Source organism: Notolabrus celidotus, chromosome 19, assembly GCF_009762535.1.
Source record: "Notolabrus celidotus isolate fNotCel1 chromosome 19, fNotCel1.pri, whole genome shotgun sequence".
Classification (NCBI taxonomy): Eukaryota; Metazoa; Chordata; class Actinopteri; order Labriformes; family Labridae; genus Notolabrus; species Notolabrus celidotus.
This window is the reverse complement of record NC_048290.1, coordinates 23,077,960-23,091,392: the sequence shown is the minus strand read 5'-3', so window position 1 is coordinate 23,091,392 and position 13,433 is coordinate 23,077,960. Positions and strand designations below refer to the sequence as shown.

The window sequence follows — 13,433 nt, the reverse complement described above, 5'->3', positions numbered from 1 at the left end:
CACACATGCAGGACATTTTTGGAAGTTTATTATTATTTGTTATATGTCTGTGTTAATATAAAAGTATTTTAGCTGACAGAGAAAAAACCAGAACATAGACATCATAAGAAACACGTTAATGTTCTTTACACACCACATTATGTAATCTGTGTCTACATCAAAAAGCTCATTTTTTTCCTTATAGGTGCATAAAGTTTAAAACAGCAGAAATACGACTAAAAATATTCATTGTGTTGTATAGATTTAACATTTTTTAATGATTCGTCACATGCTCATTTTGATAACACAGCTGCTGTGTTTTTTTCTCAGAGCGCTCGCCCACGTTTTATTAAGACATGCAAAGTCCTAATATCTGTCTTTTAGCTGGTGTTTTGTTCAGTGAATTACAGTGAGTGACTGCAGAGAAATCTTAAATTCCAAGCCAACCACAGTAACAAGCAGACAATTGAATGTCTCTGTGTCCTGGCAGAAATCCTGTGGCCATAAATATGAGACAAAAAAGTACCAGGACAAGAAAAATCGAGGGATTAAATCAATGAGTGATGTTTTTAAGAGGATGCTGGCTTCATGTTGGAGAGGCTGACGTCAAGCTCTGCTGGAGAAGAAGAGTTCTCAGCCAGCAGCAGGACGTGAGGAGTGACTGCTGTTTGGTTTAACTGTCACTCCAACACAATTTAATCAACCAGCTGGCACGTGGACAGCAGAAGCTGTGTGAAAAATTGTCTTACTGTTCCTGTAGTGGCATTTATCTATTTCTCCTGTACGAGAAGGTCAACATTAGATCCCATGCTGCTCATGTGTCAAATGTTTAAACATTCTCATACAAGGTTTTGTTAAAGATATACTGTCCGAGTTTAGAATATTTTAAACTTGATGTGTGTTGATCAAAACATCCATAACCCTGAGAGAGCCCAGATTAAAGTGCTTTTTTTAGGCCTGAGCTACATGGAGAGAGCATTACATTTGACAAATTAAACAAGAAGGATCCGGATTTGAACTTACATTTAGTAACATTCCATATTTTTACCACCATCAAATGAATGAAATATCATTTTCCATCATGCAATCACAAGTACTATGGAATCTAGAAGGAGCTGGACTTTCAATATCATCTTTGTCAACAACAATGGCGGAGGAGAAACTAACCAGCCACGTATTTTAAAGGGTACAAATGACAGGTCTGAGCTGCTAATGCCAGCACGGGTCACTTCCATTTTTCTCATGTTTTCTTCAAAAAAAAAAAGTGTATACAAGCAAATATTGACCATTCAGATCAATTCAAAACGGACTTAAAGCTGCTGTTGGTAGTCGTGATATAAACATCAGTTCGGAGAGAGGTTTCGAATGTCCACACGATCCCTCCCCTCTCAGCTCCCATAACCCCGCCCACAAAGGATTGTTGTGCACGTTCTATGAGGAGGTAGTGGCTTCCCAGCCAATCAGGGAAATGTAGTGAGGCCGCCACTCAACCAATCAGGACCAAGGGTTGGGGAGTAGTTCTGATTGGTTCGTCACAACGGGAACAAGGAGAATAATAACATTGCTTTATACATAGGCATTGGAAAACACAGAGATTTTGCGATAGTCTCAAATCACTTCACTTCCAGATGAGTACCGATGGGTCTTACCTTTTCTCCAAACCCAGCTAAAAAAAATTAACGTTTTTTACACCATTCCTACCAACAGCAGCTTTAATTGGTCGTGGAAGTGGAAGTGCTGAGACAGTTCTCATAACCTAGCACTAAGGAACACTGGTGAGAAACACTAAAACTATGGTTGTGGATGCTGCCAGTGGACACAGGCCTTTATCAAACATATTATCTACATATTCAGCAGTTAGTAGCAACAATAACCTTCATATAGAAATGTTGTCTGTCCACCTTGTGACCATCGGGTCCATTATTTACTCCTTTTAATCTTTGTTTTTGGTCTCCACCAACACCTGAAGAAAATCTCTTTAGCATCTGATTGTTTTTATTTTAATTGATGTTGGCTGACTGATTGCATTTTTGGTGCTGGGCAATGAAATGTAGAGCTGAATAAAGCTGACTCTATTATAGAGCTATGATGAGGTGAAGAATGAAACAAAATCAAAATCAAAATCAGTGGAAGAGAAACCAAAACAACCTTCTAGAAGACATTAAAATGTAACTAGGACTTACCTCCAAACACTTGAAAGCTGCTCTTGTAGTTCATCAGCTATACATTGTAAACACACCTTAAGCCCCTGCTTAATGAGTCATTGTCTGCTGCCATGTTCTCAGCAGCATTTACATATCTTCTTTGCACAGTGGAAACTTTCTCGAGCGCTTTGATTTATAGCTCAGTGGCTCTTTATGGTTAGCTTTTGTTTACTGTACTACCCTGGGCGAGTGTGCAGGAATGCAGAACAGGAGGGGGACGCCACACTATAGACCATAAACCGTCCCAACAATTCTCCATTTAACCCAAATTCTCATCCCTAATTCTACATGATGCTTGTGTAAACATAACGCAGGCAAATTAGCACCGTCTGGCACTGGTGCATTGTTGTACATGGCAGAACACCAGGAGACATGCTCGTTTGATAGAAACAAGTTTAATTCTGTAAAAAGTTATAAAATGAATATTGTACAAAAATAAAGTTTGCCGAGAGCTTTGGTTCTGTAACATGAAACAAGTGAGACGAAATGACAGGGTTTTTCTTCAGAGGTGTGAACACAATGAGGAGTGAAAACAATCTTCTATTAGTAACACCGAGGATTCCTTCGCATGTGTTGATTACCTCTGCATGAAAACCAGAGTACTGATCACCAGGGAACAAACAGGAACAAGAGCAAACAGTGGCAGAGATGAGAGGGCTGGTGGTCATAGTTTACACACATTAATGCATGGTATCTAAGAGTGGTGTGGCGCTCCAAGGCTTCTGGGAAGTCTCCTAACGGCACATTCTCATCTGGAAAGGATTACGCACGAATCAGTTGTTAAAGGGGAAGATGATCCAATTGATGAGGTATGCTGTGATAAAGGAGAATTTTTTTTCCTCTCTGTGTAGTGTTTGGCCTAAATTCAGCTTGATTCAGTGGATTTGTACTGTGTGCAGGGGGGATTACACAGTAAAGCTGGCTTGCTTGCTGCTGGGTGGGCACAGATACCTTGGTCCCTAATCCGTGCTAACATCAAGACCTACCCGAGGGCTCTCTTTGTTCCACTTAAAAAGATCCCCCTCGCCGGGTCTTGCTAGCTTCCTAAGAGCCACCTGTTTTCCTGCACATTATCGTACAAATTTGGAATTTTCTTGGCAGAACATGTTATTACACAAGAAAAGCATGTTGAGCCTACCCATTATCTGTTGTTCCAAAACATTACCTTTTGTCGTAAGCCTCGTCTTTAGATATTTACATCGGTTGGCGATGACAGCAGCTACAGTAGCTAGATCTTACTTAAACTGCCTCGCCGAAATGCAAGTTGCCAAAGGGGATATTTGGTTAAGACTCATGTTAGAGGATCACTTTCAAATCCCCTTTGAGGGAGTAAGACCTGTCTGTCACAGTCGAGACAGAAAACACAGGCAGTCCCGTGAACTTTAAAGCCTATTGGGACAGCAAACGCTGCAAAGCCTTTGCTCAGACTTGGTGCGAGGCCAGAGTGAGGTTTCGGGTAACGTAATGCTGATCAGCATTGCTGGGCATTCTAGCAGCTTCTGTACTCTGTGACTCGAGGGATGGATCCTCAAAGGCACCTACAGGTCCTCGGGAGACCACCACCACCCTCATGTTGATTGGGAATTTTAATTAAAAAACATGATGGCTCTTGTTTGGAGTTACATTACAGTTGCCTTGAAAATGAACAGCAGCAAATAGTGTTTTTGTAAACATACAGTATGGTGATGTTTGACAGGGAGTCTAAATCCAGGTGCCTTGTCTTGTCGTGGTCACACTTTGTTAAAGGAGTGGAAATATTTCATTTAATATGAAAAATAAAACCAACCCTGCCGTCCCTCAAAATGCTCAAAAACAACAGATCCCTTCAATCAAAGATCTTCTATTGGTCCCCTCCTCTGTGTGTCCTTACACCACTCCTTTAACTTTCTAGCTAATGACGATTGTTGAACTTGTTTGCTGAGAAATCCTGGAATCTCAGTGAAGCAATTTAGCCTTAACAGGATGCGTGGTTGAATTTTTCGCAGTACTGGATCACCTTTTTTGACTTTGCTTGAGAAAATGCTCCACTTTGGCACCATCCAGGACAGACAAAGCTTTTCAATAAATAAGAAAAACAACAATTTCTTTCATAAAATGGATCAAAATAAATAACAATAAGTTAATTCCATCTTAATAAATATACCTCTTATACACACGTGTATGTATATATATATATATATATATAGTTTCGTATACATATATGATTGGGTTTTATTTAGATGCGTTGCACCCAAAAGTCTTTGCTAACTCCGGTGTGTTTTTTTTTGTGTCATCCCTTGGCTCTGGATGTTTATGTCCACATCCAGACGCTGAAGTTGGAGTGATTTAGATGGCAGCTGAAAATACTCCTCAAATCTCCGCGTTGGTTTGGAGTCTTAAGAGCAAACTTTGGAAAAACTGACGTGCCAGGGAAAATTATCTCTTCTTGAAAAACAATCCAACTTTGTCATTTGTTATCTTCACTAACACCTTTTTTGGACAGCACTATTAGCAGATTTGGAAGGGTAACAGCATCTTTTTATCTGCCAAACAGTGGATACCTCATACTTTTCTGCATGTGTCTGAATGCAGAGTCAAACACTGAGCCTGGACTGTCAAAGGTAGATGTATAAGATTCTTTTGTCGCATCTTTTCTGTCTCAGAGGATGCCTTTAGAGACTGACCTGCAACAAAAATAAATAGAGACAATCCACGCCCTGTTTGATGCCCATTGCAGACTGGGATTCCAGCCTTTACAGTATCAGATTGTGAAGCTGATCCTTAGTTCACTAGTAGAAGTCTAGACTGCATTTTGTTACATCCATGACTCCTCAGACACAGCCACACTTCCTGGCAGAATGCTTCTTCAACGTGTGATACACAACATTGTCGTCCAAGAAAGATAAGTCATCATCAAAAGCGATTGGTCGACAGCAGGTGCGAGAGGGCGTGTCCTTGTTCAGCTTTTTGTTGTGCGTGAGGTTGTTGAGGATCTTGTCATAGTTTGTCTCTGCCTCAGCGCAGGGGCCGCTGCAGTAACGGAAGATCAGCTCCTCTTTAGTCTGGTAGCCCAACCCCAAATCTGTCACATTGAGGTGGACTTCCTTTAGCAAGCAGCCTCGAGTCTGCACCGATATCCGCTCTCTCCCCCTCTCACGCTCTCGCCCTCCTTTGCCGCCTCGGTTTCCCCCCCGCCCACGACCCCGCCTCCTGTCTCCATGTCCTCGCCCCTCTCCCCTGGTGCCTTCTGTGTTTGCTGCTCCCCTCTGTCTTTGCTCCCTCCGTCCCCTGGAGCCCCCTCTGGGATCTGATGATCTTCGGAGTCTGCCAATGGTAGCTTCGATAAAATCCATGACATCATCGAACTGCTCCGGATAGGGACCTGCTGTGTCATCTGAAAGATACAGATGTGACGGATCAGTTTCAACATTTTCAAATCATGTCGAAGCAGAAGACACAAAACAAATGTATCCCTGTAGAAAAATAATCATTACAAAACTTCACAATTGTTATGAAAACGTTACACAACCAACATTTTAACAAAAAAAACACATGAAAGCATCAAAGTAATTTACTATCTTCATGATATAGTGCTAATTTTCAGTGAGTAAGCAAATAAACAAAAAATGTACCAATGTAAAACTTCAAATAACAGAAAAAGCTTAGCATAACACAAAGAATCACAATGTGGGGCTAAAGCTAGCCTAGCAGTCCAACAGTTATATAATTGTGATCATGAAGTTACAGCCACTGCATGGCTAGTTGGCGTAACTTGACACCCACATTATTCACCTACACTAAACATAGAGACAAGAGTGACAAGAATTAAAAAATAAATAAATAAACAACACAAAAATAAAACAATAATAATAAAAAAGGTAAATGCAGTAACAATAATAGCAATAATTTGCTATCAAGCAAATACTTACATAATAAACATTGTAAACAAAAAATAAATGAATACATAAAATAACAAATTCTCCTTTACATTCATAGACATGACAATGAAACATGAAGGATTACATTAACAAAACAAAAAGAGTTTCATGATGGACTCAGGTTCTTTACATATTCAATGAAAGGTGACCTAATGGCATTATATTTTTCAGGACAGTTGGCTCGACTGAATCTTAGTTTTTCTAGTTGCAGCATGGAGAGCATTTCTCCAATCCAGCTGTTGAATGAAGGAGGTTTATCAGATTTCCACTGCAGAAGAATGAATCTCTGGGCTATTAATGAGGCAAAAGCTATAGCCTTTGCTTGTACCTTTGGAATAGGGATCTCTGGGGGAGGGACCCCAAAGATAGAAATGTGTGGGGAAGGTGTTATTGTCCCACCACACATACTGTATATGAAAGGACTTTTTTTTTTTAAACAGTTTTTTTAACAACCTTTTGGATCTCAAATGTTTGTATTTCTGATCTTTAAGCTTTAATCAGTACGCAGTTTGCATAGCTTAGCTTAACACAAAGATAAATAGGGGAAACAGCTAGCTTGGCTCTGTCCAATGATAACATAATTTTCTAGTACCAGCCCTAGAGAATTTTTGTATTTTGGATCTGTCAACTTTAGCTAGTATGCAGTTAGCTAAGCTAACACAGGAGCACAAAGACAGGTAAGTGGGGGTAACAGGTAGCCTGGTAATCTTATCATGTCAGAATTGTCCTCCACCACCCCTAAAGATCCTATTTGGTATTTTTGATCTTGAAGCTTTAGCTAGGATGCAGTTAGCTTGGCACAAACACAGACAAGCAGAGAAAAACATTTGGCTCAGTCCAATGGCAACATCACTTTCCTTCTACTCCCACTTAAGATCTATAAATTGTTTAAATGTAGGATCTCTGGTATCTTAATTGTTTTATCTTTACAAAAAAAAGTCACTCAAACATGTTCTGCACATTTCCATGCTATGCTTCAAAGCTATTCTAACAGACTGCAAGCTGTCAACATATATTCAACAAAGTAGCGCGTTGTAATCATCCTTTCACTTTATTTAATTCTAAACTAAATACAAGAAAAGCTCCTTCCCCAAAATCCCCAACTTAACCTTTTGAATGTACAGATTCAGATATGTACATACCATAAAGGAATATACTGTATGTGCACAACTAAAAAACATTTTCATGAAGAAGCCAGGCATGAGGCACTGTTTGCTCAGGGGAGAGCAGCCTACATTGTTGTTGACGTACACATTTATAGTCAGCCAGCATATGCTCTCGAGCTGACACAAACGCAGACAATGTCCATAAATACTGAGAAATGTGCAGATGAGAAACGGTGCATGCTGATTTATAGATTAGTCTCGGGTGGAGGAATGCAGAAAACAGGCCAGAGTTGCTCATATGGACATGCAGGTGCCCTGCTAACTCCTTCCAATATGGCTGCAGGGGGATGAGTTTGAGGCTGAAGGTCAGAGGGTGTTGTCAATCCCATTTTGAGTATTGTCGCGGTCAGAGAAGAGGCAAAATGTGTTCATCTGTAATGTCTTGATGCTGCATTCAAAGCATGCTGCCTCCATGAGGTTCCAATCTCCTGGGAACCTGAACCTTTAAAGGTTGCTCAGCTGTATGACTTCATTAACCTGCTTTGCTTTCACACACCTGTACTGATACAGTAGGCAGAGAGCAATTACACCACTAATGGAGAGGTTGTTTTTCAGTCATTTAAACTTTTCATGGATGTAATTTCAGAACGCCAAGACTTCAAAGGCCAAATAGAAGGAAATCGTATGCTGTGAGTCATTTAGACGAAGCAGATTGAAGTCTGCCCGAAACTGGAAACATGCACCAGCACAGCCCTGCACCATCTGCTGCGAGGAGCAACGAGGACTGACGGAAAGTCTTTGGACCCTCCTGAGTTACATGTTGATTCTATTAGAGAGTAACCTCCATCCTACTTCTAACACAGGCAGGTCTGGCTGCACCGAACTGAATCATGAAGACATAATGTTCTGAAATGAATCAATTAGCGTAACTCTAATCGCATTACCTGTTCACTTCTGTGCACGAGAGCGTATGGATGTGTGTGTATGTGTCACTGTGGTAAGGTGTGATGTCTGGCAGGTGGCCTTGTGGTTAACGCAGCCTCTCTATTGCAGTGTCACCTATCTCCGTCCTCTTTTACCTGTTCCTCTGGTAGTGTTCAGGCTATCTGATCTGCCAGCGCTCCACAGCTGATTGGGCTGCTGCTCATGTATCAGGTGAGCCTGGGCCAATCTGTTTAGACACACCTGCCCTTTGATTTGGACACCTTCTATTGTGTGTCTGCTGACAGGTAGGGTGGCTACAGTGTACACCTGCTGACAGACTGGGCCAGTGGCACAAAGTAGGATTCGTGTACAAATTGTTCCAGAGTTCTAAAGAGACATGTTTTTCTTGAAAGTAGTCACCATTACACTGACTAAGAAACATTACTGCATGCAACACACAGCACGGATGTTTGTTCAATAAAATATCAGTCTCCTTGTGCAGCTGAAGCCTGAACATTTTTGTTTAACCTGCTTTGTTTTCATACAGCAATCACATGTATTGATCAGGCTGTAGCCTCCTGTGTGGAGACGAAGCGTATGCAGAAGTGAAGAACTATGGTTCCTTGAGTGTCGACTTAAGGCTGTCTCCAAAAGCCAAGGACAAACAAGACACAGCACTTCAATCCCAGGTATGGATATTATTAGTGCATCATTATTCACATTTTATAAAACGAGCTAACCAACTCTAAAGTCAACAAACATTTTCTTACTGAACACTCCCAGCACCTTGGTGACCTCCCTCCAGTGAAATGAGGAGGTATCAGATAGGTGACTTATCATCTGAACCTCATAAAGGAACCACTCCTCATCCATGTTGACACAAGTGACAAGAATGGAAATAGAAACGGGGTCAAAGCACTACATCTAGAAAGGATGCTAATAGAAAATGTTGTAATGCCATTGACGCTCACTTGTGTTGCATGCAGTAAAGACGCAGTATTAAGACCAAGAATTACAAGCATACATTTTTATATCTCGGGTTGTAGTTGATTTGACCGAAAATGTGAGCACATGGAAACTGTTTACCTGGCGGCCTCAGTTCCACCTTTTTTCCAATTTTTTGGTTTGATCAAAAGTAAGGTTTAGTCAGCGTTTCCAACATGGAGACCGTCATCTTTGCGCATCATAACACCTCTTCAGATACCAATGGGTGATATTAAAGTACGGTATACAGACTATGGTATCGATACAGTAGGCAAAGAGCAATTACACGACCAAGGAAGAGGTTCCTGCAGTTGGGGTCACAAAGCCTTCCACATCCATTATAACAGATGGGACATGAGCAGTTACTTCTTATGATGCTGTTTTATGTGAAAGTGTTCATTTTTTTAGTAGAGTTAATTTTACTTCATTATTTGATGTTAAAAGATGGGATGTGATGTAACGATTGACAGCTCTGTTGACAAATTAAGGCACATATGGCATTCTTTGTCGGATTAGCAGAGTAGATGAGGAGCACAGAGAAAACGTAAAGAACATTTTGACAAGAGTCTTTGAACTTGTATTTTCTTCGTGTTTTTTGACAATGGAACAGTGGATTGTCCATATTTACAGACAGCCACGCTTCAAAATCACTAAAAGCGGCAAACACTATTGGTTTTCTTGAAGATGTTTTGATCTGAAATATCAGTCTGCTAGCTCCACTGTTCCCCGACCATTTAGGTTTAAAGATTAAAAGAAATGCGCAAAGCCACAGAACCATCCTTTCATGGCACTACAGTGTTGCTTACACTATTAATGCATTGTTAATGGTCTTAGGTTACAAAGCAGATCAGTGATGTCACCCTGGTCCAAACAGAATATGAGGTGGCAGCACAAACATTCGTCCAAATGTTCCATTCCTTATCCAGTTCTTGGCTGGGTTTCCTTCGGCGTGAAGATGATACAGTGTCACGTTGATCCAAACAAAATAAATTCCTGCCCACTGTCGCTGCTAAAACGAACATAAACACAGAACTCTTGCTCTACGCTTCAAACTTTCCGGATGCTCACCAGCCTCTGTCTGCCCCCTGGAAATATTTGCAACCTTGTTCACACAGTTTTCTCTAAGACACAACATGATTTCTGACTTGTGGCAGACGGGCAGAGGTCATGGGTCATTGTGTCACAGAGAGGTAGAGGTGAACATAAACAAGAGAAGGGGGGGGGGGGTATAGAGCTGTCAGTGCTCTTCTTCCCACTGCTAGCTTGTTTTGACATGAGCATGATGTAACCCACAGCAGCCATAAAACACAAATGAAGATCCTCTGCCTGATAACCTGCTTGTCTGAGACGCTTATCAATGTAGGCCTCGTCAATGTTGGCTCAACCCACCCGCTATCAACTTGTGCTGTTTCTCAAGTGTGTTAAGTCAGGAAAGGCTAGACTTAAACACCCTGCTGACAACAGGGATATTACATGGGCAAACACCATTCTTTAAAAATAAAAGAACACACAGCAGTGAATGAAGATGACATAAAAATATGTAAGATCCACTTTTTGTGATACTGTTAATGGTAAGTTGCATTGTTTGTGTAATAGAGGTTTGCACAAGCAGCACACAACTTCAATATGAGTCCCATGAGGGGTAATTATCCACTGCGCATCACTGTGACTGCAAATAGAGAACAGTTTGGTTAAAACACGCTGTGTTCTTACATTGATCCTCCATGGAGATGTCCTGCAGGTTGTGGTCTTCACGGTGGAACGTGGGCTCTTCCTCCTCCGCAGACAGGGGAACAGGATCACTGTAGCTGCTTGGAAAATAAGTCCTCTTGGCTGGGTAAGTGTTTCGGTAGAGAGGCCGTGTAGCGACAGAGCTCAGGAGCAACAAACACGTGGCCAAAACATCCCATAACTTCATCTTAGACTCAGTTCCGATAAGGAAAGCTGCAAAAGTGAGGGAGATTTTTTTTTTGTAAAACACGGAGTAAAAAAATATATTTGAATAGTGATCAAAAGCTAAATAATTAAAAAAAACAAAAACATATATATATATATATATATATATATATATATATATATATATATATATATATATATGTACATATAGTTGAAAATAGTCTCACACATTTCAAACATAATGTAGGCCAGCTCTTGTTTATATTGCAGTCAGCAAAGTGTTTGAAACAGTTTGGACACCCCTGACTCATTCTGTATTAATAACTTTGTGTCATCATCTCAAGAGGCTTATTTGATCCTCACTTTGTCTCTGTCTCATAGTTGGATTACCTTTGATATAAACATCATAGTAAAACTACTTATATTCTTAATATATCAGCCGCAGTGAAAATAAAACACTGTACAATCTATAACGTAAATCAACCACGAAATAGGGGAGACGCAACTACAAATGTGCGTAAAATTCGTGCGTAAAAGTGCTTCAAAATTACATTATCTCTAAATCTGGTATCTGTGTGCTCTGTAGTGACGTCCAAACCCGTCAGGATTATAAAATCATATATTCATGGTGTTGTGTTATCTGGCGAGCTGCTCGTAATGAGGCACGGAGGGTGCGCCTCTCACAAATAAAGCGGCGCTTAAAGCACGCACCAAAGCGTGTTGGCAACCTCAGCCTAAATAATGGTGAGTTGGCCAGATGGCGATCCCCAAAGCTTACGTGACTCTGTCTAATGGCATGTTGAGTCTGCACTAAACCTAAACAGATACGCGTGGATAAACTACTGCTCTTAAACATGCTGTGCAAAAGTCCTGACAAGTATATTTAAACATGCACAAGTTATATTTTTCGGTTGGATATCAAACGAGATTTTTTTATGTAAGGCTTGTGTGCTCCATACACAAATAATCTGAGGGTAAATATTTGTACTTTCGCTTTTAAATGATGAAATAAGGATGTTTACTCACCTCAAATATGGCCCATGCAGACCTGAAACTCGCTTGGCTGTTGGTGTTAAAATCCAAACAGAAGACGCGACTCATTGAGAGTCCAAAGCTGCATGGAACGCCACAGTCCGAAAAAAAATCCTTAAATGCACTGAAATGTGGTCTGTGTCCGGATTGAAAAATGCTGAAATATCGCACCAGATGTGTCTTTCATACTCCGATCCGGCGCACCAACCATGCGTCTCTCCACACTTTGGAGTCCAAAGGTAGGTGTTGAAGAGAAGCGGACCGAGTGCCACTGCGCCTCACGGGGTACAGTTGCAGTCGCTGATTAATTGGATGCTACGTTTCCACGTTGGAAATCCGAGAAAGTTCCACCATCTCCGACTGAAAGGAGTCCAATGAAGACATCAGCGTCTCCGAGGCGCTTAGGGTGCACAATATCTCCTCCAGAGTGCGAGGAGCTCTCTCTTCCTCTCTTGCTGAAACACTCAAAACGTTGCTAAATCCAGAAATGCGTCAAATGCTCATAACCGCCAACATCTGACAATATCTCGACAGAGTGTAGAACACACATGAAGGTGTTTATTCTCCATGTTCTCCAGGTCAGATAGCTGCTATGTTGCTCGGAGAGTTGCCTCACGCGCTGTCCTCATACTGGGACTGAATCCGGACAGATGTCTGCGCATAACACCGCAGCGGGCGCAGAGGACAGTTTGGAGAGATTTATAGTTCAGTGCGCTCTGACGTTTTGGCCAGTTGGTGTCCGCCCCTCTTTTATATACCCCTGCAGGAGCAAACAGTGAGTAACAGAGGGTCCGCATATCTCTCCGAACCAACCCCTGGAGCCCCCCGTTTGGAGGAGCGCAGTTTTCAGATGTCTTGGGGGTTATGTCACACATCCTGATGTCCTCGGATTAGATTTCAGTATGCGGAATGCGATTTGGAGATGTTCTGTTGCGATGCATGTTTCTAACCTGATCTGCGTGCTCATGCGCAACGGTGTCAAGTTCCGTCTGTTGGCTACACACATCTCAAATTTAAGAGTCCCACTTCACTTGCTATTTACTAGAACATATTTGTAAATATCTAAGGGGAGCATTTAGAGCACAGTGGACACTTTGATATGTCATGTAGGCACGTGTGATTTATTCCTCTCCAAACTGACAACATAAATTTGTAACTCATACACACCTTGGAGCATCTGGTCACTCAATAAGCATTTTCTTGTCAAGGTGAGCCCGGGGCATCACCACAAACTCACACCACAAAAGAAGCAACTAGAGCTAAACTATGGCACCTGAGAAAGCCTTCCCATCAGCCCTCATGATTTACACCCGCCTTTCATCTCCTTCAAAAAAAAAATTCCACAAGTAAACCAGTCCTTTTACAATTAAAGTCATTTTGTGTTCTTGTGC

The 13,433-nt window shown here is 41.3% G+C and overlaps 2 protein-coding genes across 2 annotated transcripts in view; one reads left to right on the top strand and one right to left on the bottom strand.

Moving 5' to 3' along the window:
• Positions 1 to 2,567: 2,567 nt before the first annotated feature.
• Positions 2,568 to 12,678, bottom strand: gdnfa (glial cell derived neurotrophic factor a). Its single transcript, XM_034710126.1, has 3 exons — positions 12,037 to 12,678; positions 10,828 to 11,058; positions 2,568 to 5,556 (listed from the first exon to the last, which is right to left on the bottom strand). The coding sequence occupies exons 2-3, from the start codon at positions 11,030 to 11,032 to the stop codon at positions 4,994 to 4,996; spliced, it is 768 nt and encodes a 255-aa protein (XP_034566017.1). The 5' UTR covers positions 11,033 to 11,058; positions 12,037 to 12,678; the 3' UTR covers positions 2,568 to 4,993.
• The window catches only part of opn4xa (opsin 4xa), a 51,239-nt gene continuing 48,444 nt past the window's right edge, over positions 10,639 to 13,433 (top strand). Inside the window, exons 1-2 of the mRNA XM_034710124.1 lie at positions 10,639 to 10,685; positions 10,845 to 10,951. The gene's annotated coding sequence lies outside the window, so the exon portion shown is untranslated. The remainder of the gene's footprint in view (positions 10,686 to 10,844; positions 10,952 to 13,433) is intronic.

Bases quoted from the DNA above. Each gene is read 5' to 3' on its own strand.
- gdnfa (XM_034710126.1), bottom strand. From the start codon at position 11,032: ATGAAGTTATGGGATGTTTTGGCCACGTGTTTGTTGCTCCTGAGCTCT. The intron at 5,557-10,827 runs GTAAGAACACAG...TGTATCTTTCAG, and splicing joins CATCTCCATGGAGGATCAAT to ATGACACAGCAGGTCCCTAT.